Genomic DNA, 27,673 nt, shown 5'->3' on the forward strand with positions numbered 1-27,673 from the left:
AAAAAAAAAAACACAAACAAATCAATCAATCAAACAAACAAAAAAGATGGCTGTATATATATAAAAAAAAAAAACTATTTTTTCCATATATTTCTTCCAAGTGTGTGGAATTGTTATTCTAAAATACAAACAAAGGATGACATTAAAAAAAAAAAAAAAAAACCTGTAACAACAGAAAAATCCACATAGCATGCTGTCACCCTAAAAACAAATGAAAAATTTCAGGTTAGGATATATCGCACTTAGCATATATTTTAACAAGTGGATTTCAGTGTCCAGAGGCAGTGAAATTCCTCTATTGCTGATATCCCAGGGGCCAGAGCCGTAGCTTTCATTCTAGGGCATTAATGGAAGATTCCTAACCAGGCTGAGTTTACTAAAACAATAACAACTCAAGGTCACACATCTTAGGATGAGATATGTTCAATAGGATCACTGAAAAGGGCACATATGCTGCACACAGACATACTTACAGATGTCAATCATATGTGTTCTTACTTTCTGAAACCTGAAGTGTAATGGGAGTATATTTATGTTAAAAGGCATTAAAAAAAAATCAAGAAATCAATTTCTAGTAAGAAGCCTTCAAGAAGCCTTCAGCAAGAGCAAATATTCTATCTGTTCTATCCAGAACTTTTGGTCCCTTCTCAAAAAAATTATTTATTTATTTATTTATTATTATTTTGGTTACAGACATTGTGGCAAAGTAGAGCAGGGGCTTTGTATCAGTTATCAATGAAGAGCAGCCAAGGACATCTGTGCTCATGGAAAGACACAATCAGGGAAAAAACAAAGACAAAACAAAACAAAACAAAAACTCAGCCATTAAGTGAATTTTACAAAGACCACAGAAAGCTCCAGTTAGCTCTTCCTGGTGTCTCCCATGGACATGGAAACTCCTCAAAAAGTTGCTTTTTTTTTTTTCCCTACTGGGATTTCCTGTATCAGTAAGAAACCAGCTGAGCCTCTGGAGTCCCAAAGAATTTGTCCTATTCCTTTAGTAAAACATGCCATGACTGGAGGAAGCGCAAAAGTTCAAGTGTTGTGCCTGGAGCACTATTTCATAAGAAGAGCAAAAGTCTTCAGACATGGAGATGCTGGTCTCTGTTACGTACTGACCCCAGAAACTCCCAGTGACTGACAAACATCAGGAAGCCTATTCATGGAGAGCTTGTTGAAAGCTTTATCCCTCAAAACTGCATTTTTCTTCAGAAGAAACCTGCACTGTCCAGAACAGACCTGGACAGAGAAGACAATTTTCTTCACTTGCTTTTAGCAAAAAGATCATAAACTGAAATTATCAGAATAAATGATAAGGGTTAGCAGGCAGAATGGCAGTTTGACTTCTGTAGAAAAGATATGATAATTTGATCTCCACATTTAGTAAAACAAGGATTTTCCCCCAAACAATCAAAATCCTGTGTATATACACATACACACCATCACCTTTCCAGTCCTGTAACTAAAAATTCTGTATAATGATGTCACAATAATGTAAAAAGACACCTGTATCACATTTTTTATTAAACTTTCTTTATTTTCTACTTCATTAGAACGATACAACTATTGAAAGTTAATGTGTTATTATTATCTTTAGTACAGTGAATGCACGTATTTCAAAATATTTATTAAAAGCTATCAAAGCACCTGTATAACCAAGTGAATCCAATGTACAGTAAAATATAGAGGAAAGCATAATATTAATTTCACTTCAGGCTTCACTTCAGAGGATAGGACTTCAGGCATGTGATTTGTTATTTTGTTATTGCAAGTTTAGACTTTTAAATCAGGTAATACAAAATGCGTATTTTATGCATCCCTGGTAATCTGTAAGCAAGAAAGTATATAACATTCTTAGATTTTTTTTTGTACTTACATCAGCATGCCTTTCTAAATACACACATACATTTACACACAAGCGAATTAAGAATCAAAATGTTCAGGTACAAAAGAAAAGGAAATAGTAATGTCAGAGCATAGATTCTAGTGTGACAAGTATTTAATACAGAAATAAGATAATGGGATAACAAAAATTTCCTCTTTTAAGGAATGTTATCTTTGTACCTTACACCACTGTTCTCAGGAAAGGAATACCAACCAAAGAGTTGTCTTCCTTTACTCTGTCGACAGTTATCATTTGAAACCAACCACTTCCATAAAAAAAAAAAAAAAAAAAAAAAAAAAAGCTTTGATGATTCACTGGAATTAGAATTATTTGTTTGCTTCTTCTCTTTAATCTGTTTGGCTTCTTGCAGCGTGTCTGTTGTGATACAATCTCAGTATCCTCTAATACGATTTTTTTTCTTGCAACGGAACTTCTCCCCTTCATACATGCCCCTACACCTGGGGAAGTGTGGGTGTTCAGTAGTAGATATCATAGCGAGGAGGCTGGCTTTCAGGCTTTTGTTGAATTCATCATTCATCAAGAGGCCTCAGCCTATCTCAAGAGAATCATGTTCTCATGTTTTTACATCTGAAATATATAAAGCAATAAGCATATAGCAGCAGCAGCTAATTGTTATACCTGCCTTGCACCAGGCCTTTGAATATGGGCAGGATATGAAGGGAGCAGTTACTGTATGTTACTGAGGAAATAAGAGGTATAACAGGCCATAAGTATCTCAACATAAATATACTTATTTTTTTAAGACACTGTTAATGAAGGAGTAAATTCTAACCAGTGTAACTGGTGTAGCAGACAGTAAGGGTTTAATCAATCAATACAGGCATCTGTCTTTCTTCTAAAGACTGTGTATGTCTTAGATCTTTTCCCATATATGTGCTAATTATAATCTTGAAAGTTTTAAGTAGGTACAAAGTTGTGTCGATTTGTTCACTACTTAAAATAACAAAAGGGCTTCAACTCCAAGGAGAAAGTCTGCACAAAAGGAAATTCAGCCATGCAGGAGGAAATTCCATGTATGCCTAAGTGCCTATAACAAATAAATAACTTCATTACAGAGGGGTAGAAAAGGAATTCAGGGAGACCTGCCTAGGATATTCTGATCAGCTACTAGAGCCCCAGCTACAGTGAGGATAGATGCCCTACACCTACAAATGCCAAAAGAGGGAGAGCTATTAGCTTAGTAGAGTGTTACGTGAGTTTCTGATGTTGGTTATGGAGGCATACATACAATAATCTAGCAACCACCTCACCAGGCATGTAAATGCAAGCTCTGCCCTTGGAAAGTCAAAAGGAATCGAGCAAACGGGATTAGGAAGATCTATTCAGCAGGACAAGACAAGGACCTGGCAGAGGCCAGCACACTGAAACGTTCAAGGGGGAAACTTTCCTTGTTCTGGGGAGCGCCAAAGAAGACATGATAAACATTGGTTACAAACACGTCGATCAGAAGGTTGCCCAAACACCTCCCTCTCCTGCAAGCTTCCACCTTGTCTTGACTGCCCTGGGGAAGGCGCCCTGGGGACGGTGGCAGCCAGCACTCAGCAGAGCCCCGTCCTGCTCCATCCATCCCCTGCCCCTGCCCCTGCCCCTGCGCAGCTGCTGCCAGGGCCGGGAAGCCCAGGGCTGGGGCATTGTGCCGCGACGGCTCCATTGTGCTGAAATCAATAGGGATGCTCGAAAATACCTTTACATGTCAATCCTGGTGTCAGAAGGGAGCGGGTCAAAGAGGGCTGACCCTCAGAGCAAGTTAAACTCCTGAGGGTGGAGATAATCTCCCAGCAGGAAGGGAGGAAAGTGCTGGGCCCGCCTGGGCCAGGATCCTTTCACACTCCCCGCCGTCAGCTTTAGGCTACGGAGCCGGCCATTATCAGAGTCATTGTCATCATTATCTCTAAATCTACTGCCTACCATTCAGGCATCTATCAGGAAAAGACCCGAGACCCTATTAGTGCAGGCGGTAAGCCCCGAGAAGGAGGGGAGGAAGCTAGTTCAGAGATAAAGTAACGCTCCTGCGGGCCGTGCTGGGCGTTCTGGGGGACATTTATGGATAAATCACTTTTTAGCACCCTTTCCCATCGATCAGCTGCACGGGTCTCCCACCGCACATCTCACCCGGCCGGGCGGTCCTGGCGGTACCGGTGTCGCTCCCTCCCAAAACGATGCTTCCAGAGACCGAGGTGCCTAAAGCATAAAAAATCATCCCTTCCCCAGAGAAGGCTCAGCGGCGAATGCGCGGCAGAGAAAAGCAGTGATTGGAAATGACGTGTATTTTACCGATTAAAAAAAAATAAAATTGTCAACAATGACATGAATATAAGTCCCGTCGCGAATTCCTCAAGATGATTCAGAGATGTTTTGCCCTGGTCTAGATGTCCAGCCACAAGGGACCATATCTGGCAGGTTTTCCTTGGTAATTTTAAGTGAATTGAATATTTTAACGGCAATTGCGTGGAATATAAAAAATAAATAAGATTTAAATAAAATAAAATAAAATAAAATAAAATAAAATAAAATAAAATAAAATAAAATAAAATAAAATAAAATAAAATAAAATAAAATAAAATAAAATAAAATAAAATAGGTATACCTTCCCCCCATCTTAGCTATGCCTTTTGGAAAAGGAAGTATTTGATCGTGATAAAATCTTTAAAGATCCGGGTAGGAAAAAACACACACACAAATTAAATATATATATATATATATATAGGTATATTGCTGTCCAACGGACGTGAAAGCTCGCAATAATCCTACAGTTTTTTAAGAAAAAAAAAAAAAGAGAGAGAGAGAAAAAAGAGAAAAAAAAAAAGGTAGAAGACAACTGTCTAATTTATATGCAGGTTTCAGTAAAATAGTCCAAACTCATGAACTTGCGTGTGAAGAGCACGGTCTTTAAGGTGATGAATAGCACTGAAAGACCTGTTTGCCCCTTCGGAGGTAGTTAACCCAGCTGACTGCTTCTTAAGGTTTGACACTTTTAAATGCCGTGTTTAGCAAGGCAAAAATGGATTGAATTTGTAAAACCTTGGCTCTTGTTCTCCAGACATACACTAATCCACTAAATCTTGACATTTTCATTATTATTATTTAGCTTTACTTTATTTTTTGTTTTGATTCCAGACCCTGCAGGTGACGTCGAAGAGAAAAGAGAGCAGTGAAGATGCCGATGCTGAATTAAAATAAGTATACCCCGTCCCCTGCAAGGCGAAAGGTGGGAGGCAGCAGCCTCCCATGAGGATGGTTACAATAGCAGGTTAAAAGTTCTTTTCTTAAGGGCCCCCTGGAATTGACATGTATATAAGCAACGTGCAATGCTTCTGGATAATGCTGAATTGCCAGTCGAGGAAGGGACAAGGGATGTTGTCTTGCTCTCCAGGAGAGGCAGACAACTGCTTCTTTTTGGACTTTGCAAGTTAAACTTCACGGGAGTTTCTAATCTCTATAATAGCTTCCCTTTGGCTTTCAACTATTTATGAGGTTGACCCTTTGATTACTCTTACACGTAGAAATCTTTGAAAATATGACTTGGAAAGTTGACAAATACAGACCTGCATAGCCCAGATCTATTGATCCCCACTACCAATACAGTAACACTATGAAGTGGAATAGCTCAGCAAAAGCATATATTACATATAACAATATATTCCCAGAGCAGCTCCTTCAGAGGACTTGCACCTTCAGCTGGGCACCATTAGCTCTTTCATTGTTACAGAAGGGTCTTGGAAATGCAAGAAAATACAAGGAATGCCAAATACCAACTCAACACAGAGACTGAAAGGGGTAAGAACCATAGGGGCCCAAGGGGGACACAGCCGTAATCAGCGGTACAACAAGACAGACTGCCATCTGCTATTGCTGTAAGGTCATCTGCTAGCCCTCCTTCCAGACTGGGCTGGGAAATAAACTGGTGAAGTTGAGTACCTAGTTTTAGTCACAGCATTTCTTGAAAAGAAGCTCTAGTGTACTCAGTATTTTTGCAGTGATAATAGCATCCAAATAAGAAATAAATCTTTACCTTGAATGACAGTAGATATTCTTAAGTTCTATAGTGTACTAGAATATCCAGGATTGCTTGATGTCAAAGGGACATTTTCGATAGATATTATGCATATCCACAGGAATACCTATGTGTACACAAATGCACAAATGTGTGCATATACATACACACATGAATACAAAACATACTCTGTTAGGAATGGTAAATATGTTTGGCAAATATGTACACACTGTAGAGGACAGGGTTATTCATAAAATATATGGTTATAAAACCAAAAGTAAATAGGAATCATATAATCCAGAAATACATCACTTTGATTTTAACCCACCTAGTATAACTTTATTATTATCTACAAGTTTCATACCTTGTGTCATGAGTACTATGGAAAGAAGTTTTTTTTTGTTTGTTTTGTTTTCTTTCATATGACAATAATTAAAAGCACAAACCTGTATAAACACAACATGCATCATCTTTGGTTATTGGTATACATCATAGAGAGATGTAATTTGTTCTAAACATATATAATTCTGCTGCTAGCAGGATGAGTCCTAAAGACATAGACTAAAGAAATAGTAAAGATAAAAATTAAAAAAAAAAAAAAAGATAATGATTTTGTTACTGCTGCCAGAAAAATAAGTGATCCATCTACCAGATAAATACAATTAAAACAAAACAACAACAACAAAAAAGTCACTGAGCAAAAAGTTCCAGGAATTTTTGGGGAAGTTTTAAATGCTACCAGTCACTTTAGTTTCTCTTCTCTTCTGAATTTCTCCAAAATTAAATGATTTTCTATTATTTGAAAGAACAACTGCTCTCCTTTAACCTTTCCATAGAACCTTTTTGTCATAATAACATTCCAGCCCAAACAGCTCCCATGAGACGAAATCAATCAAAGCCATAAAAGAGGAATGTTTTTGTCATGCCAGGCCCTACTGCTCGTGGCTTACAGTTACAGAACTGACAGCAGCAGAACTGGATTGCACAGAAGATCTGAAGAGATCTGGCCAGTCACTCTTAAGTTATTCCTACCAAAATCAACATACTTTTCAATTTGGATATTACACAGTTAAAACAAAAAACAAAACATACAGAAGAAAGCTATGTTAGCATTGTGATTGTGGTGTGACAGCAGGATAAGAACACAAAACCATCTTAAAAGCCCTTAAGTCCAGGCAGCCTTTCCCACACTGACTTGAGTTCAGAGTCTCCTTACTCAAACCTCCAAAATATTTGGCTGACAGCACCCTTGGGAAAGGGTCTGGGGGACAGGTAAAGAACTCATATCCGTGGGCAAATAACCTGCTGTCAGCCTGCTTCCCCCCGCACTGCTCACTGATGGGTGCCTGGGTGGGAAGCAGCCACACTACAGACTTTGGGGGCTGGGGGGAGGTTTGCGAATGTGAACGGATTCCCCATCGGTTGTTCCTTGCGGTTTTCATGACCCTGGAAAAAAAAAAAAATCCACTTTTCATTAAAAGAGTCGTTTGAGGATGTTGTTGAAACTGATACTGCAGAAAGAGATGTTCCTGCGTGCTGCCTTCCTGCACTGTAATGGCTCTTGCATTAGGGACTGGAGCGGGGGGAGCTGCTGTTGTCCATTTACTTTGGTAAAGATTGCTATTGAATGAAACCTTTTTAATGGGGTGCTTATGATCCTACTCTGCTAAGAGCTCAGGGCCTGTGGCAGAGTAGTCTTTCTCTCCACCTTGACAGCTATTAAGGGATCAATACAGGTAATCCCTCAGCTGGTGGTCAGCCCCGGCCAGCTGGGGGGCTGCCCTGGCCACCGCGGTGGCCACTTTGAGAGCCTGTGGGTCACTTGTGGGAAAGTGAAACCTCCCTGGGGAGTGCCTCAGCCCTGGCGGCCTGCCACCGCATCCCCATCCCCATCCCTACCACCACACCACACCAGTGCTCTCCAAACCACAGCCACTGCTTGCTGCAGCGCTGGACAGGACTCCAATGACTTCACTCAGACTAAGCCAAAGGATGGGTCTGAACCTTCCTGTCTAGGGAGGAGGGTCTCCACAGCATGATTTTACCTGACGGATTATCCGTGAATTGCATTTTTTTTGGCCAGTATATCCCAACAACTCATCCCTTTCCTTTTTATTGATAGACAGGGGACATATTCTTTGCTACTGAATTTCTATCAATGATCAAGGTGTCTCCTACAAGCTCTGCTCAAGTCCTTGAAGCCAAAGGGGGAGAAATTAGATCATCTCGCTGCTCCTTTACAAGTTGCTAGTACCACAGCTGGTATGACCATGTGGTATTTTCATGCTAAGGCACGCAGCAGTACTCTTCACCAAATTGCTTGGCTAGCCGGAGGTTAGCCCCGTGAAATGAAGCTGCGTTTTGCACCGCTGCAATGCAGCCAGGCTGGGCTTGCAGGCAGCCACTACAGCACAAGCTGCCCAATGCAGTGAGTGGCTGGGACTGAGGCTGTAGGACAGGCAGAGGTGCCCTAGTACTCTCCTGCAGTGCTGCCCAGCACTTTCAGGTGCCAACACATTGAAAAGATTGGCTTTTCAGAAAAGGCATTCACCTACAGAGGTCTGTCCTTTCTAAAGCTTTAGTCAAACACCCTGACAACACAGACATAAGCATTTCACGTGAGGTCAGAAAAGAAGGAAAGCAGAGAGCAAAGCCTGACACCCTACAGAATGTGCATTTAGAGACACTGTAAAGGGATACGTAGGTATGGGGAGAGAGGAAAAAAAGTGACAGTGATTGTGTCCATAAGTGTAAACCAGACCCCGGCACACCCTGTGTTGCCACATGTGAGGCTGCGGACCCTAGAATCATGGAATGGCTTGGGTTGGAAGGGACACTAAAGACCACCCAGTTCCAAACCCCTGCCATAGGCAGGGACACCTCCCACCAGACCAGGCTGCCCAAAGCCCCATCCAGCCTGGCCCTGAACACCTCCAGGGATGGAGCAGCCACAGCTTCTCTGGGTAACCTGTGCCAGTGCCTCACAGCCCCCTAAGTGAAGATTTTCTTCCTTATATGTACTCTAAATCTTCCCTCTTTTAGTTTAAAACCATTCCCCCTTGTTCTATCTCTACACCCCGTGACACAGAGTCCCCCCCCAGCTTTCGTGTAGGCCCCTTTTAGGCACCGTAGACACTTCTTTAGGTACCCTGATGTTAGTGTTGGGGAGAATCGAATGGATGTTCTATTAATGTTTCTCAGGTGATGGATCATACGGTATAATTAAATATTATTAAATGTACTTACATTATCAAGTAATCTATGTATACTGGAAACCTAGGGAGTACATTGAACATTTAAAGGAATCGTTGAAGGGGAACCCTGGGAGGGAACAGGTACAACCTGACCTTGGATAAGGGCCTGGAGATGATGAAATGAGTTGAAGCAGAACCAAGGAGCGGAGGGAGCATGCGTCGAGTGAGAAAGGTGAAAGAGTTTAGCGGAGAGGAAGACTCCTTACTTCATCTGGACGACCACCTGGACGACCACCAGAGTGCGCCACGCATGTGCAAAGGGGAGGGGAGCTAATTAGAATGAAAAGCGAGGCTGATGTTGCAACCTGTAATGAATATGTATACCTGACGCAATATTGTATGTATAAATAACGGCTGGGAAGTAACGGGACTTGAAGCCAGATTTGGGCACCTGCCCCGGCTTCCAGCGCTGAATAAAGCACCTTCATATAATCACTTGGTGGTTATGTGGTTGCTACGCTAACATTTTGGCGACCCAGATGGGACAGCGTGGGCACTGCTGAGGCGGATCGTGTCTCGGTTTCGCTCCAGCCGGCACCGAGGGATTCTCGGGGAGCAGTCGACCACGACCGACCTCCGCTGCTCACGACGTACCACTGGAGTGGTAAGCAAAGGTGCTTTCAACTTTGGGTATTCGGTACCGATTTGGTTGGGAAAGCCTGCCGGTCAGACGCGGCGAAAGCCACGCTCGGTTGGGCAGGGAGCTCCCGGGGTAAGCCTAGGCGCCGTCCGTTAGACAGAGCGAAAGCTCTGCAGGTTCGGCATTGGTAACTGTATTGGTTTGTGCTGAAGGGTCAGCACCAGGTATTATTGGTATGTAGAAAGCGTGCTGCTGCTGCTCCGGCAGCTTTTTAGCGAAAAGCACGCTGCTGCTCCGGCAGCTTTTGGGAAAGCACACTGCTGCTCCGGCAGCTTCTGGAAAGTGTGCTGTTGCTGCTCCGGCAGCTTTCGGGAGAGTGTGTTGCTGCAGCTTTCGGGAGAGTGTGTTGCTGCAGCTTTCGGGAAAGTGTGTTGTTGCTCCGGTAGCTTTCGGGAGAGTGTGTTGTTGCTCCAGCAGCTTTCGGGAGAGTGTGTTACTGTAGCTTTCGGGAGAGTGTGTTGCTGCAGCTTTCGGGAGAGTGTGTTGTTGCTCCGGCAGCTTTCGGAAGAGTGTGTTGCTGCTCCGGCAGCTTTCGGGAGAGTGTGTTGCTGCTCCGGCAGCTTTCGGGAGAGTGTGTTGCTGCAGCTTTCGGGAGAGTGTGTTGTTGCTCCGGCAGCTTTCGGGAGAGTGTGTTGTTGCTCCGGCAGCTTTCGGAAGAGTGTGTTGCTGCTCCGGCAGCTTTCGGGAGAGTGTGTTGCTGCTCCGGCAGCTTTCGGGAGAGTGTGTTGCTGCAGCTTTCGGGAGAGTGTGTTGTTGCTCCGGCAGCTTTCAGGAGAGTGTGTTGTTGCTCCGGCAGCTTTCGGGAGAGTGTGTTGTTGCTCCAGCAGCTTTCGGGAGAGTGTGTTGTTGCTCCAGCAGCTTTCGGGAGAGTGTGTTGCTGCAGCTTTCGGGAGAGTGTGTTGTTGCTCCGGCAGCTTTCGGGAGAGTGTGTTGTTGCTGCAGCTTTCGGGAGAGTGTGTTGTTGCTCCAGCAGCTTTCGGGAGAGTGTGTTGTTGCTCCAGCAGCTTTCGGGAGAGTGTGTTACTGTAGCTTTCGGGAGAGTGTGTTGCTGCAGCTTTCGGGAGAGTGTGTTGTTGCTCCGGCAGCTTTCGGAAGAGTGTGTTGCTGCTCCGGCAGCTTTCGGGAGAGTGTGTTGCTGCTCCGGCAGCTTTCGGGAGAGTGTGTTGCTGCAGCTTTCGGGAGAGTGTGTTGTTGCTCCGGCAGCTTTCGGGAGAGTGTGTTGTTGCTCCGGCAGCTTTCGGGAGAGTGTGTTGCTGCTCCGGCAGCTTTCGGGAGAGTGTGTTGCTGCAGCTTTCGGGAGAGTGTGTTGTTGCTCCGGCAGCTTTCGGGAGAGTGTGTTGTTGCTCCAGCAGCTTTCGGGAGAGTGTGTTGCTGCAGCTTTCAGGAGAGTGTGTTGTTGCTCCGGCAGCTTTCGGGAGAGTGTGTTGTTGCTGCAGCTTTCGGGAGAGTGTGTTGCTGCTCCGGCAGCTTTCGGGAGAGTGTGTTGCTGCTCCGGCAGCTTTCGGAAGAGTGTGTTGCTGCTCCGGCAGCTTTCGGGAGAGTGTGTTGCTGCTTCGGCAGCTTTCGGGAGAGTGTGTTGCTGCTCCGGCAGCTTTTGGGTCCGTATCATAAGCTCAAAATGAAAAAGATTAAAGAAATTCTGGGAAAAGATGTACCTATCCCGCGGACATCCCCGCTGGGGTGTTTGCTAGCACACTGGAAAGAGGGAGGTTTTGGTCAAGAAATGCGGAAAGGAAAGCTGATTGATTATTGTAATATTTGGTGGCCACAGTATAAACTAGAGGACCAAGAAACTTGGCCTGAGAATGGAACATTGCAATATAATACAATTTTACAATAATGCTATTTTGTAAGTGGGAAGGAAAATATGATGAACTGCCGTATGTGGAATTATTCTTTTATTTGCGCCGAAAGCCTGAATGACAGCATGCTTGTGGAATAATGGTGCTTGAAGTTTAAACTGAGGAACGTTGTTGTGCATGTACTAAGGAGGGACGCTGTATACAGCATCAGGCAATAGAGAATAATAAGTATTATGGGAAATAATATAATATAATAATATAATAATGTATATAATAATATAATAATGTATATAATAATATAATATAATAATATAATAATGGAAATATTGATCTGGAAGTTGCGCCGTCGGCTCCGCCGGAAGAGCCAGGACAGGGAGGGAAAAGAGAAAAGGAAGATAGCAGTAGTGATGGAGAATCCCCGACTTTAGCCTCCCCTGTGTCACATAGGACCCGGCAACAGCGAAGGGCAGGGGAAACTATAAATGAAGAGGGAAGGAAAATAATCGCTCCCCTCAGGCAAGGAGTGGGGACAGAAGGACCGGTATATGTCAAGGTGCCTTTTTCAGCTGGGGATTTAATGATATGGAAGCAAGCAGCCGGCACCTACAGGGAAAACCCAGATAAAGTAGCTAGGATAATGAAAATGATAATTAAAACCCAAAATCCCGATTGGGATGATCTCCAGGTGATCCTGGATACTTTGATGGATTCAACAGAAAAGGACATGGTATTACGGGCAGCCAGAGAGAGAGCCCGAGAAGATATACGTAATGGATTAGTGCTTGGAAATCTAGATCAAAACTTCCCCACCGAGGATCCCCAATGGGATTATAACACAGGGGATGGAATAAGGAGGCTGAAGAGATATCAAGATTGGGTACAAATCGGGGTACAGAATGCCATGCCCCGGACCATAAATTGGTCAAAATTGTATAATGTCAGGCAAGAAAAAGCGGAATCACCTTCCGCCTTTTAGAGAGATTGAAAGAAACTAAAGAGCCCTTGATAAAAATTCAAATAGGAAATAAGGAAGTAAAATTTCTAATTGATACAGGGGCCACATATTCAGTGCTCAATAGATTAAGTGGTAAAATAGGGGAAAAGAAGACTACTATTGTAGGTGTCACCGGGAAGGAGGAAATACGGCCGTTCTTACAACCCCTTGATTTACGGTTTGGAGGCAAAGAAATTACGCATGAATTTTTATATGTACCTGAGTGCCCTATTCCTCTTTTGGGACGGGATTTGCTAACTAAACTAAACGCTACCATAATGTTTGAAGATGGAGAATTGATTATGAAAATCCCGGAATCAAAAGTGGGACAAATATTAATGATTAAAGAGAAGGCTGTTCCTCATATACCAAAAGAGGTAGAAAATGCAGTAATGCCTGCTGTCTGGGAAACAGACGTGCCTGGAAAATCAAAACTAGCCCAGCCAGTAAAAATTGAACTTAAGGAAGGGGCCCGACCGGTACGGATTAAACAGTACCCGTTGAAGCTAGAAGCTAGGCTAGGAATAGTAAAGATTATAGATAAATTTCTTAGCTACCACATTCTGGAGGAATGCAAATCTGAGTATAATACCCCAATTTTCCCAGTAAAGAAACCTAATGGGGAATACAGGCTAGTGCAGGACCTTAGGGCAATAAACGAAATAACAAAAGATATTCACCCAGTGGTGGCTAATCCTTATACATTGTTAACATCTGTAAAAGAGAAATATAAGTGGTTTACGGTAATTGATTTAAAAGACGCCTTCTTCTGCATACCCATTGACAAGGAAAGTAGAAAGCTTTTTGCTTTTGAATGGGAAAATCCACGGAACAGACGAAAGATGCAACTAACCTGGACAAGGTTGCCTCAAGGATTCAAGAATAGCCCGACCCTCTTCGGCAGTCAACTAGCTAAAGAAATAGAAGACTGGATTAACCAAGAACAGATTCAGGTACCAAAGGACCGATACTTGCTGCTACAATATGCGGACGATATATTAATAGCTACCGAAGGAGAGTCAGAATGTATTCAGGTAACTATTGATATTTTGAATCAATTGGGACTAAATGGGTACAAGGTTTCTAAACAAAAGGCACAAATCGCGTGCACAACAGTAATTTATTTGGGATGTGAAATTTCTCAAGGACAAAGAAAATTGGGAGTTAACCGAATACAAGCTATTTGTGAAATCCCCGAGCCGCGAAATCTGCACGAACTACGGGCTTTCCTAGGTATGGCCGGGTGGTGTAGACTGTGGGTAATGGACTATGGACTCATAGCAAAGCCCCTCTATGAAACCCAAAAGGCCTGTACATTTACCTGGGGAAAGCCACAACAAGAGGCCTTTAAGAAATTAAAAAAAAAAAAAAGCCCTGATAAAGGCGCCTGCCTTGGGCTTGCCGGACTTATCAAAGGACTTTCAGCTGTTTGTGCATGAGAGACAACGATTGGCATTAGGAGTACTGACCCAGCGACTTGGGAGCTGGAAAAGACCTGTGGGGTATTTTTCTAAACAATTGGATGCGGTAAGCGCCGGATGGCCCTCGTGTTTAAGGGCCATGGCAGCCACAGTCCTTTTAATACAGGCAAAAGGGGGGCCATTGGCTATCGCCCAGCCGAATGAATCTTAAGAACTACTAACCTATTGAACCCAGCAGTGTTTCTAGGAACAACTGCGGAGGAAGGAGACCTCAGTCATGATTGCGTGGAGATCATCGAACATACCTATGCCAGCAGAACAGACTTAAAAGATCAGCCTCTGGAGAGACCAGATTGGGAACTTTTCACAGATGGAAGCAGCTTCGTGGAAAATGGGACTCGTTATGCAGGATACGCAGTAACTACATCAAAGGTAGTGATCGAGGCAAATTCCCTACCTCCGGGGACTTCAGCCCAACGAGCAGAAATAGTCGCCCTGACGCGGGCCCTGGAACTAAGCGAGGGTAAGAATGTGAATATTTGGACAGATTCAAAATATGCATTCGGGGTAATCCATGTACATGGGGCATTATGGAAAGAAAGGGGAATGCTATCCTCACAAGGGACTAATATAAAATATCAGGAAGAAATATTGAAATTAATAACAGCTGTACAGAAACCCCAACAGGTGGCCATAATGCATTGTAAAGCCCATCAAGGAGGGATGTCAGAGATTGCAGAAGGTAACAGATTGGCAGATTTGACGGCCCGGAAGGTTGCGCGTGAAGTATGGAAAGCAATGGCTCTAATTCCATCGAAGGTAGGCCTCTCTTGTTTTAAATTACCTAAAAACCCAAAGTATTCAGCAGAAGATGAGAGACTTGCAAATTTGATGAAGGCCCAGAAGAATCCTGACGGCTGGTATGTGACTGCGACAGGACAACTTATAATGCCTCCTATAGTAATGCGAGAAATCTTACAAATAAAACATAATGAATGTCACTGGGGTGCAGAAGCAATGGTGACCTATTTGAAACGAGGTGTCATCTCGGTACACATGTTAACAATGGCAAAGTCAGTAATGTCAAAATGTGAGCTTTGCTTAAAGAATAACCCGGTAGCAAGGAAACATGCTGAGATGGGGAGAACTAGAGCTGGAATAGAGCCTGGAGATTACTGGCAAATAGATTTCGTGGAACTGCCTAAAGCAAGAGGTTATAAATACCTATTGGTAGGGGTTGATACTTTTTCAGGATGGCCAGAGGCCCTTCCCTGTCGAACCAACCAAGCTAAAGAAACGGTAAAATGGTTACTACGGGAAATAGTCCCTAGATTTGGTGTACCATTGGGTATTTCTTCAGACAGGGGACCACATTTCATTGCCAATGTGGTTAAGGAGGTTAGTAGGTTACTAGGAATTACCTGGAACTTACATACCCCATGGAGGCCTCAAGCTAGTGGTCAAGTAGAGAGGATGAACCAAACTTTAAAAGGACAATTAAGCAAAATCTGTCAGGAGGCTAAGATACAGTGGCCACAGGCCTTACCGATAGCTTTGCTAAGAATTAGAATAAAGCCAGCCAAGAAGTGGGATGTCAGTAAGTCCCTATGAAATCATGTATGGAAAACCTTATGAGTCTCCTGAACCGAACCCGAATATGCATGTTACCGGTAAACAGGATGTATATAATTATGTTTTAATAGTAATGAAAATACTTGCTCTTGGTATGAGTGAAGTATTTTCAAAGGGGGGAAATGTTAGTGTTGGGGAGAATCGAATGGATGTTCTATTAATGTTTCTCAGGTGATGGATCATACGGTATAATTAAATATTATTAAATGTACTTACATTATCAAGTAATCTATGTATACTGGAAACCTAGGGAGTACATTGAACATTTAAAGGAATCGTTGAAGGGGAACCCTGGGAGGGAACAGGTACAACCTGACCTTGGATAAGGGCCTGGAGATGATGAAATGAGTTGAAGCAGAACCAAGGAGCGGAGGGAGCATGCGTCGAGTGAGAAAGGTGAAAGAGTTTAGCGGAGAGGAAGACTCCTTACTTCATCTGGACGACCACCTGGACGACCACCAGAGTGCGCCACGCATGTGCAAAGGGGAGGGGAGCTAATTAGAATGAAAAGCGAGGCTGATGTTGCAACCTGTAATGAATATGTATACCTGACGCAATATTGTATGTATAAATAACGGCTGGGAAGTAACGGGACTTGAAGCCAGATTTGGGCACCTGCCCCGGCTTCCAGCGCTGAATAAAGCACCTTCATATAATCACTTGGTGGTTATGTGGTTGCTACGCTAACACTGAGACACCTCTTCCTGGAGGATAGAGCTGCCAGTCAGAGCTTCCCTAGTGAATGATCTCCCCCATTTAATGGACTAACCGCTGTTTGCTTGTGCCTTTCTCGTCAATGCGCTGCGCAATGCACTGAGGCTGCTCCTCGCCTGCCCCGGCTGGGTAACCGGGTACCCACCTCCCTCCTCCCGGCTCCCTCGGGGGGGCAGCAGGAGAGGGGCAGGGGGATGGGGCTGAGGTGTTTGAACACTGGGGAGGTGCTGGGGGCAGCAGATGTCACTGGACAGGCCTTTGTTGCTTTGCACTTGCCAGCCTGAGCTGTGGGACCACCTTTTTGTTTTGGTCTCACCATTGTCATTCACCGGGCGGCTTTTCAGGAGTTATCCTCACACACGCTCATCTCTCTCCCACCAGCCCAACAAAATAGGTGAGATTGCCCTCATCCCCTGGTTTCTATTTAGATCACTTTCGGTTTAACATTTAAAAGACCCCGAAAGTTAATGCAAAGCACTTAGAACCACCTTGTGTCTGATTCACCCCAGTGGCTCGCTTGCTGTCCCCCTTGGCGGGACCATTTTGAATCGTAGCCAAGAGAAAGGGGAGGCAGGGTGCAGTGTCAGGCACAGCTCCTGCTCTCCTTTGCCTTGGCTCAGGGGGTGCTCCCTTCTTCAAACCAACCCTGTGCAAGCGGCTGTGTGCTGCATCCATCCTGGGCAGCTGCCAGGCAAAAAGCGCGCTGTGCACAGGCATACACGCATCCCCTCCCTCCTGCCTCCTCCTTCTCGTGCATGGGGATAAATACCTGAAATCCTGCCTGAGCCAGCCAGAGCTGTTTGTTCACCAGCCTGCTGGCAGCATTACCGCCGAAGGTGCACGTAAATGTGTTTCTATCACTGAAATCCCTCGGGAGGGAAATATCAGCTCATGGGATGCCAACAGGACACGTGTACAGAGGCATCCCCTAATCTAAATCTGATCTCTGAAACCCTGTCTGGCAAGAACGTAAGTGTTTGCACTGACAGTCGCTGCGTTTTCCTTGCAGAATACAGCTTCGATCCCACTGCTCGATGTTTCCCCACAGGGCTGTGAAGTGTGCTGGCCAAGTGCACCCCCACTGCCCCCAGCCCCGTGCCACCTGAGGGGAGCAGCAGGCACAGCTGGGGCTCTCTATTCAGACGAGGATGCTGTGGGGCAGTTAAATGCATTTTTTTTTTATTGCTCCATCCAGATTAGTCATGTCACTTCCAAGTGGGAGTGAACTCGGTCCAAAAGTGAATGGCCTCAGTTCTCATCAGCTATGAGGGCACTTATGGCCCGATCCATCAAGGCGCTGGCTGTGTTTGGCTCCTGTCGCAGTCAGCTGCTACCCAGCGGGGACGACTGTTAATTCCCAGCGAGAGAGTTTGATGCTGTAATGACTTACAAATAACATGGGAAACACCCTTTATCCGTTTCTTAGTACCTCAAATATACAACTCCAATGCACTAGGCAGAAACAGCTTGCACCCCATTCATGTATACCAGAGCCTCAAATGATTCCATGATTCTGTGAAATAATTTATTTTCATCCTTTCTGTGAATCTCAAAGTAATAGCCTCAATAATTAGAATAAAACATTTACACATACAAGTTTAATGTGCAAGACAACCAGTACCTTCAGCCACAAGTACAAGTGAAACCCTTCACATGCTCCTTTACAGACAACTCATCACACAATACTGTAGAAGAGTGCTAATATTTAAGGACAAGATATGTGGGGCTTCTTTATGCAGAAGAAAATGCACACAGCTAAAAGCACTACCGAAGATGCACCACTTCATTAAATAACCCTCATTCACAAGAAACAACAAGATTACCTACACGTGAAGCTAACTGCACGTCGTGGCACTCCTAACCCATTCCTAGTCATAACTTGCTTCGTTACAAGCAAGCTGATGATTAAGCAGCTGATGATTTCACCAAATCCAGGATTATTTATGGGGCTGAACCAGCAACGGCTTCACACACAGAATTCACATTTCTGTTGGCTGGGGTTCTGTATGCATGGGAAAAAACACCTCCTTGTGGGCAGGCAGCTGTAATTAAGATTCAGGTCTGCCAGCTATACTTGCTTATTCATATGCTGCCCCAGTGCTGGGTCTTGATATTTTACTAACAAGTAAGTGGTTCTATATTTTTTTTTTCATATTTTCACCATGAAAATAATGAGGACAAAGAAACTTGAGGTACAATAAACCATGTAAAAATTAGTGCAAATCAATATTATATATATATTTATAGATACAGTAACTGCAAGATATAATTAAATGTGCAAGTAATACTTTTTTCTAGTTTTATACTGTATTTAAGGAGATATTAAAGTTGTTAGGCACAAAATACATTTTTATCTTCTGTACTTATGCTCAAAGTCCTCATTAATCCTAGCTGATCTAGGATATTAAAGGAGAACTTTATTATCCCAACGACATCAAACCATCTGCATTAATGAATCAGCTCCAGCAAGGGCTTCTATTACCCCTCCTGGATGCAACAAAACAATCTCAACGACACAGGAACCCCTCGCAGATGAAAACCCCTGCCCACCACACTGCTCATGCAGTGACAGATAGGGGCCTCTGCACCAGTCGTGACACTCCCTATACACAGTGGTCCACCAGCACAGACCTCCAGGTGAGCTTTCACATTGCCAGGGAATGACACATCGTTAAAGATTCTTAATTATTATGGAAATCTTTTGCAAAAATTGGGGTCTAATCAGTTAGGATTTTACACCAAAATTATTTCTTTTCATCTGGGTCAGTTTGTTGGTATGAAAGGACAGGATGTCTAACTTGGAATAGCAATTCCAAGTCTCCAAGTCAGAGTGCAAAAGAAAACCAGTTTTAGGGTCCTAGATTAAATATTCATCCATAGCTAAGAGTAGCTTTTTTATAGAAAGCAAATGTCATTTTCATAAGCAAAGACTTCCCCTTCATGAAAAAGAAATCAATAGAAAGCCTGCACACATCAGTTCTGACCTGCTTGCATATTGCCTGGCCAGTGAGAAAAGGAGGGCGAGGTCTTCCAGCCTTCCCACAAATGAGAAGACATTCCCACGGTCTGGGGAGGGAATTTCACATGCAGAAATCTTTTGGAGTTGAGAAGTCTCAGGACTGTCCATCATACATATCTTAAATTGAAGATTAGGGTAAAGTTTTCCCCCTTCCTAAATGGAGGTACCGCAGGCTTGATTTAAAAACCTTTGTGCCTTGAGACTCAAACAGAAGAGCACATGGGTGGGATCACGTCAACTCCTGGCCTGTGCTGAGCTCAGTGCAAAGCCTCTCTGAGACTGCTGGAGCGCTGGTGACCCACCTAGGAGCTCACTGGTGCTTGGGAACAGCTTCAGGTTTGGTCTTCCCCATACCACTGCTGCAGCCAGAACAGGCTGAGGAAGGGTTGGTGTCACTGACCTGAAGTGGTGTCACTATCCCCAGAGCAATGCCACTGTCCTGGAGTTCCCTGTGGTCAGCTCACCTGGCTCTGTGGCCAAACAGATCTAAATACCCCTGCGCTGCTCCCACCACATTTGCATTTAATTAGGGAGTCATTAAGGAGCTTCCATAATATGGGGAGATAGGCCCTACACCTGCTCATGTGCTGAAACAAACAGGCTAAATTGGCTTTGGTAAACACACTTGCTAAAAAATTCCCTTACATGAGCTTTGGCATGGACAGCAGCAGGCAGTCCGTAGACTGGTGCATTAGAGGTATGGTAACGTCCATCACAGTGATATTCACACATGAAAGGTTCGTGGGAGGTGGCATTCACTCCTGGCTGTGAAAATGAGAGCGCAGGAAGGGGAGGAAGGGTTAGTGCATGTCGGAGTTCACCCCAGCGTGGAGCCAGGGTACCCAGTAAGATAAGCCAGTGCCCTGCGCTTAGAGAGGAGCTTGGGACCCACATCGCGAGGGTAAATGTCACCTCCTGCGGTGTGCACACACATGCACATACACAAATACACACATGAAGCTGGTCCAGGACCCATCCACCTTTGACTAATGAGCAGCATGGCTCTTCATGTGGAAGTGGTAATCCTCCTGCTCGGGGAAGTGCTGGCCGCACAGCGAGCAAGTGCAGCCCTTGTCCCTGCTGTGCGTGCGCCGCATGTGGCTGTCGTGGGCGGCGTGCGAGGCGAAGGCTTTGCCGCAGTGCTTGCACTTGAAGGGCTTCTCTCCAGAGTGCTGGCGGATGTGCGTGCGCAGGATGCTGGAGGCTGTGAATGCCTGAAACACAGCGGGGGGGGTGGGTGGGAAAGCAGGAGAAGTTTAGAGGGCTCTATTTTCTCATAGCTAATTCCCATTTTCAGGTAACCCAGAGCCTGTCGGAAGCACTGCAGAGCCTGAAAAGAAGTCCTCAAATAGCTGACATCATCAGGAAAACGAAAAAGAAAAAAAAAAAAAAGAAGAGTAAAAAAGAAGCTCCCAGCAACAAGGAAGCTGAACAAGTAACAGCTATCACATCCAGCTATACAGATATGGCTAAGCCCATGGAGTTAGACGAAGTTCAGAGAAAGATTTCTCACCACAGACACCAGTAAATATCTTCTACATGTCAAAGGATGAGAAGTCAAGTCAATACTGTCCTAATTAGCTTTGCAGTTCCTTTGTATAGGGGAAAGATAATGCATTTTTTCCCTGCAGTGTTTGTTTTCAAAGTTAAACCCTTTCGTGTTCACATATACTGACTTGGAACTCAGCTGCCAGAATTCATTCATTTGATCCAGCATCCTTTTTCTGGGCTTTCCTCTCCAGCCCATTTCTCCCCCCTTGCTTCACTTTGCCCCCCTCAAAATTTTCTGCATTTGGGGAGAAAACCCTCTCCCTAAGACTTAAGCAGACATACGTTGCTAAATAGCCCTTATTTATTTATTTATTTATTTATTTATTTATCCCCCTGCCTCCCCCAATAGAGGCATTTCCAGGCCCTTTACTATTTGCAGACCACACAAAATCTCTGCGGCTACTACCCCTGCTACTGCCAGCAACATGAGAAAAAAGTGCTACGCTATAAGCTGAAATGCTGTGCACTGGTGTAGCAGGCAGATAAAGTTGTCACACATAACCCATAGAGCCTCTTTAGTGCTGTTATGTTGTTGAACCATCACGAGTTTTCACAGCAAAGAGCAACACATCTCAGGTACCATATGTCCTAGAGGGATCTGTTCACACAGCAACCTGTAAAGCTCTCCAATCTGTTTCTACAATCAGAAGATTAAAGGACGATACTTCATCCTAAACTCTGCCTACGAGTGTTCAGGATGTCTAGGAAATTTTAAAAAAGGAAAAAAAGAAACTTCCAGGGTTTCTTACTATAAGGCACTTCAGATATGTGTTAATCCTGCTATAAACAAGCCGTTTCTCTCTACAAAATCAGGAGCACCTTACTGCACACTTAGAGTGCTTCTGCATGGCATGGACACCAGGGCAGCACACAGCACACAGAGCCACCCCAGCACCCATCCAAAATCAGTATGCATGTCTACTGTCTGCTCAGGATCACCTGAATCATCCCTGGTGTGAGGATCAAAAGCAGCTGAGAAGATTTTTAATCAAAGTTGTGTGGCTTTACTCAATTTCTTTTTGAAACGAAGCCTGTGTCATGCTGCAGTACTATTCCTATAAATTGCCCTGTTACTTCAAGGTAAGCATGCACAAATTCATATCATGAAGGTTCAGTTCTTGGGCCAAACCTGCCCACCACACTCCAGAAGCAGTGTCAGTAAGATCAAAAACTATTTGATGAAAACAGGGAATATTTTACCAGCTGAATGCCTAGGATGGAAACTGAAATATTCTTAAGCATTCCTAGACATTATTCTTGCAGCAGCTCTCTGAGCTGGTAATTAACAAAAATTCTGCATCAGATGGAAAGCAGAAGCACAGAGACCTGACCCTGATTTTTCAGTCTCAACCATTTGTATGAATTAAAAGCATTTTTGTATGAAGAATATGATTCCAGAATTGGGACTGTCATAGAATCATTTTGGTTGGAAAAGACCCGTAAGATGATTAAGTCCAACCATCAACCTAGCACTACTGGGTCTGCTGCCAAATCATGTCCCTTAGGGCCATGCCTGTAAGTCTCTTAAATACCTGCAGGGCTGGCAACCACCACTTCCCTGGGCAGCTCGTCCTCATGCCTAACCACTTTTTCCATTACGAAATTCTTCCTGATGTCCAGTCTAAGCCTCCCCTGGTGCAACTGGAGACCATTTCCATCTGACACAACCCTCTCACTTCATCCCTTACTCCCACCACAACTCACAACTGCGCCTAAATATGCACCCACTCGTCTTGATGGCAACCGAAAGAGAAGACATTTCCTGATTTCTTAGATAGAAAAAGATGATGGAGCATGACAAGAGACACCACCCGGCATGCTGCCGGGCACAGCAGACAACAGACAGTGGGACAGGCTGGGGAGTGAACTGGGGAGTTGCCCGACCTTGTTGCAGTAGACGCATTTGTAGGGGCGCTCCCCAGAGTGAACCCTCATGTGTTTGTTCAGGCTGGAGGACTGAGAGAAGCTCTTCCCGCACACCGAGCACTGAAAAACAAGCAAGAAAGTTAAAAGGAAGCACACAACAGCACAGCTGTAAGGAACGGTTAGCTATGGGGATGACTGTGTATATTTTGCTATGTATATTCACATACAAACATACCAGTAATTTAAGGAGGAACAGATCTGAAATATAGTCAGAATTTTAATGTATTTTTAAGAAAGGATTCTTTTAAAAAAGGGAAATCATGCAAAATTTCAAAAGCTTTTTCTGTGTATATGGTTAAAATAGCTCCATTACAATTGTCTTTCTTCAGAACATTAACATACTAACCAATAATTAAAACCCCAAAATTTCTGTAAAATCCCCATTTATCTTAAAAATGTAATTAAAGCTTCAGTTGCCTTTTACTCAACGAATAAGATAGACAAATTATTTCCCAGCAGATGCTTTAAGGGGACCCCTTAAAATAATCATTCAGAAACGGCAGGTCAGTGGCAGCACTTAGCATCCAGCTTGATCTTTCAGAAGTGCCTCTCCTTAGAACAGTAAAACAAACAGCCCTTCTGATGGGATGAGCTGCTGCTGCCTCTGCCCGGTGCTGCCAGCAGCAGAATAAAGCCCAGTTCTGAGGGCGCTGAAGCCAACTGAGAGACTTACATGGACTCTGGTGGAATTTGTACGAAACCATAAATAATTTATTCTTACAATTGTTTTGAAAGACACAATCATTCTTAAGTTGAAAATAAACTAAGCTATGACCAGTCTTAAAGGAATTTTTACTGATAGTTTCGATCCCTGCTTTTTAAGTTGATCTGTTCCCATTTAAATGCAATATCTATTCAGAACAAGTTTATCGTCCTGCTGTTCTAAAATAGTTCTTTCCTATGGGAAGGGCAGGGAAAGGAAAAAATACATATTTCAAATCTCACATTTTATATAATCATTATACCTCAAATTTGTTAGAAACATATTTTAAACCTGCTACCAAATCCATATTCTGACACTGTAATATTGCTAGCTTAGTTGCAAAACCTTTTCCTGAAAAATCCACTTTATTCCAAGATGTTCTATAAAATAGGTATTTGGAGGATTTTCAAGACTAATTTAACTGTGCCATTTCAAGCACTGTGACTTGCCCTTCCCAAGCCTCTAGGAAAGCCTAATTTTCCCTTCCCAGGGCTCCTGGAGGAAACCAGTGTTACAGAGAATTGTTTGGAGGGGCTGAGGCAAGTATCTCAGCACAGACTTGCTTCTGTCAATTGAAAATCTGCTCCAAGGTGAGCGTGAAACTTTTAACTCCTGCTGTGTCCAACAGCCTCAGTCCTTCACAGGCAGAACTGCCAAGAGTGGGGGAAAAGCAGCATCTTACCTCGGCCAAAAAGCCTCCTTAATTACTCACCCCAGCAGATCTGGGAGCTGCGGACAGCCGGGAGCAGGCTCACCTTGTGAGGTCTGTGCTTCTCGTGAACGTGGAGAATATGGATCCTCAGCCTGTCCCTTTTTTCAAAGGATCGGCTACAAAGGTGGCAAGGAAATTTCCTGTCCCCCTGGTCCACGCAGCGGGTGTACTTGAGGTGCTTGTCCCGGTAGTACTTGTAGGCGAAGACCTTCCCGCACCGCTCGCACTTGAAGCTCTCCCCGGCGTCTGAAGGGAGAGTGCCAGCGCCCCGTTACACCGCAGCAAGGGGGATGAATTTCTAACCTGCTGCCTTTTCAGAGCTGGTGCCCGGACCGACAACTGTAAGCCCCCGGAAGGGTAATACTGCCAGAATGCTTTAAACATTATAATTAACAAAATGCAAGTTGCATCTCAAGCAAACTCAACGCTCCCCTTGCCCATCTATTTCCTTTCTAACGGAGGGGAGCAAACCAGAGCCCCGAGCCCAGTGAAATTATTTTGCTTAGCTACTGACTTCAGCAAAGACCCGATTTCATCCTCGTCTCCGTAAGCAGCGAGAAGATTATACAGAAAAGCAATGCAGATTCCTGCAACGTAAAAAGCTGCCTCCGCGGGGAAACATTGCCAGGTGCTTAGCGATACTGCCCGTCCCATTGCGCTTCCCGTCCCAAAAAGAATAATAAGGCTGCCCACCTCCTCTGTCGGTTTCAAAATGCTACCAAACAGAACCTTGTTTATTTGGTTTTCTTTTGTATTTTAAATTGTTCTTAACCGCTGAATTTAGGAACAATGCAGGAAAATTTTCGATCGTTTAACACATCCTTTTCTGCCTTTAATTAAAGGTAGCAAAGTAACTTAAACCTTGAAAAAAGCAAACAAAAACAAACCAAAAAACAGGGATCTACCAGCTATCAGGACCAGGAACCTTAAGAAAACACCTATAGAAATGTCCATGCCCTTTTTCATGCCAATTTGCCAAATGTCTCTCCCCTTCTCTGCTGCACCCAGCATCCTCCCACCCGCTCCAGCTTTGCTGTATTTGCACAAATCTTTTCTCAATCCGAAGTTTCGCTTAGAAGAGCGCCACGCTTTCTGCACATTACAAAGGCATTTCTCCCCGAATAAGTACATTTGGTATTTCTTTTGCAAGCAATAGCAGCATTATCGGATCGGAACGACTTCACCCTGCCGTTTACCAGGAGTGTTAATCGCGTGAAAATGTCAACAAGTTAAGAGTGCCCAATCGTAGGATTAAAGCAGGACCCAAACAGGAATGCCCGAAAAAGCCCCCGTCCTCCAAAAATACTGTCCCCCTCAAAAGCAGGACTGCTGGGGAGCCAAGGGAAGCTCAGCCCCTCGCTCTGCCTCTCCCCAAAAGGCACCAGATGTTTTACAATCACACATACACACTTTTTGCTCCCAGGGGACACACAAATCGGGAGCAAGCTGCCGGGGCAGAAAGGGGTGCCTGCCTGCCTTTTGCTCCGGACTGGCAGCAGCACTTGGTGCAAAGCCCCAGGCTCGTCGGTACCCAGGGGAAGCTGCTGGTTTGGGATGCTGGAGGCTGCGAGGGACCGGCACTGCAACCCCACAGCATCCCTGGGCGCTCGCCCTGCCACCACGGGGCCGGGGAGATGTTCAGAGCAAGAGGCAGGTGAAAAAGAAAAAGAAAAACAAAAACAAAACAACAACAAAAAAGGCGACGCCAGCGGTCCTTTACCTCCCCTAACGGGAGTCCGATGGTGGCCAGACACGGTCCATGGGAATAAAGGGCTGTGCCCCTCGAGGGGCTGCTCCCGGCTCACCTTCGGGGTGCGGCGGGGGTCTCATCCCCTCCGGCATGCCCTTCAGGCTGATGGGGATGCCCAGGAACTGCACGTAGCAGTCCCCGTACCACACCAGCAGCTCCTCCTTCGGCAAGATTTCCTTGCAGCTCTCATAGAAGATCTGCCCCTGGCACTGGATCGCCGTCAAGTTCTGCTCCTCGGGGAACCTGGCGCAGTTCACCAGGGACATCCAGTTGCCAGAGGCGCCCTTGCCGTCTATGAAGTGGCTCAGCTGCCCGTACTCGAAGATCTGCAGGGCAGAGAGAAGCGGATCAGCCGCCGAGGGGCGTCCTGCTTGCTCCCACCCCACCACCCAGCCAGGGCCGAGGCTCCGGGCGGAGGGGGAGCCCCCAACCCCCCCCCCCCGGCTCTACCTCCCACATCAGCGAGTTGTCGTCGTAAGTCTTGATCTCGGTGGTGTTGACCACTTTGCCTTGGAAAGGGCCGAAGCGGACTCCTTTGGGGATGGGGTCCGTGCAGAAGACTCCGAGGTGGGTGAGGTCCCCGTAGGCCACCCGCAGCACCGCCAGCCCTGCGGGGGGGGGGGGGGGGGGGGACGGGACACAGGCCGGGCTGAGAGGGGCTGAGCCGCGGCGCGGCGAGGGGGGCTCGGGGGGGGCTTCCCCTACCTTCGGGCAGCTGCAGCGAGTCCCTGTCGGGCGGCGGCGGGGCCGACGAGGAGTGGGCAGCACCTGCGGAGAGCAGAGGGACCCCTTCTTCAGCGGCTCCTGCCCCCCGAGCCCCGTCCCTTCCCCTCCGAGGGGTCGGACGGTCCCGGCCGCCCAGCGGGGCCACCCTTACCCGGACTGCCGGGGGGCACCCTGAGCCCCGAGATGGCGTGCAGGCTGCCGGCCAGCTGGCTGCTGCGGAGCGCCCCGTACAGCACGGCGTTCAGCTCCTCCTCGGTGAAGCGGTAGCTGCGGCTCTGCCCCGCCGCCTCGCCGCCCCCCGGCGGCCGGGCTGCCCGGGGAGGGGTGCCCGGCCCCGGGGGGGACCCCTCCGAGGGGACCGAGGGGGCCGAAGGGGGCGGCGGTTTGGAGTAGGGGGGTAGGGGAAGGCCGGGGACGGGCTCGCCGGGCAGCGCGGCCGGCTGGCTGAGGAAAGCGGGGATGCCGAAGGGGGGTAAGGGCGGCGAGGAGGGGAGCAGCCTGCCCAGAGGCTTGAGGGGCTCCAAGAAGTCGGGGGCCGCCTCGAAGTACTGCGCGGGGGGCAGGAAAGGCGGGTAGTAGGCGGCCAGCCCGGCGGGGCTCATCGCCAGAGCGTCTCCGGCCGTCGTGGGGCCCGGCTCGCCGGCCAGGGAAAGCGCCATGCCGGAGGGGCTGCGGCTGCTGGGGGGGTGGGGGTTCAGGGGAAGCCCCCCGGGTGCTGCGGGGCAGGGCCGGGAGCGGGATGGAGGCGAGGGAGCCGCCGCCCGGCGCCGTCGGGGCGAGGGGGCTGGCGGCCGCCGGCCCCCCGCGGCTATATGGGCCCGGGCAGGGGAGGGAGGGCGGGAGGGGGGGGGGGCGGCCCGCCCCGGGGGTCGCGGAGCCCCGGGGGTGGGCGTGGGAGCCTGCCCCGACGGGCGCCCCCAGCCCGGGGA

At 46.1% G+C, this 27,673-nt stretch overlaps 1 protein-coding gene and 1 long non-coding RNA gene across 3 annotated transcripts; one reads left to right on the plus strand and one right to left on the minus strand.

Moving 5' to 3' along the window:
- The first annotated feature begins 3 nt into the window (after positions 1 to 3).
- Positions 4 to 19,976, plus strand: LOC308190339. Its single transcript, XR_013947113.1, has 2 exons — positions 4 to 9,054; positions 16,338 to 19,976. It is a non-coding gene; the product is annotated as an uncharacterized lncRNA (long non-coding RNA).
- On the minus strand, positions 19,944 to 27,458 carry PRDM14 (PR/SET domain 14). Of its 2 annotated transcripts, none has more exons than XM_080581615.1 (7): positions 26,896 to 27,454; positions 26,724 to 26,786; positions 26,469 to 26,626; positions 26,074 to 26,344; positions 24,269 to 24,514; positions 22,812 to 22,913; positions 19,944 to 20,590 (listed from the first exon to the last, which is right to left on the minus strand). In XM_080581615.1, the coding sequence occupies exons 1-7, from the start codon at positions 27,401 to 27,403 to the stop codon at positions 19,947 to 19,949; spliced, it is 1,992 nt and encodes a 663-aa protein (XP_080437741.1). In that variant the 5' UTR covers positions 27,404 to 27,454; the 3' UTR covers positions 19,944 to 19,946. The 2 variants fall into 2 exon arrangements, with proteins under 2 accessions (XP_080437741.1, XP_080437742.1); XM_080581616.1 differs by having other exon boundaries at positions 20,226 to 20,590; positions 24,312 to 24,514; positions 26,896 to 27,458.
- Between the last annotated feature and the right edge of the window lie 215 nt (positions 27,459 to 27,673).

The sequence above is a fragment of the Anser brachyrhynchus genome, assembly GCF_964034855.1.
Source record: "Anser brachyrhynchus genome assembly, chromosome: 2".
In the NCBI taxonomy this organism is placed as follows: domain Eukaryota; kingdom Metazoa; phylum Chordata; class Aves; order Anseriformes; family Anatidae; genus Anser; species Anser brachyrhynchus.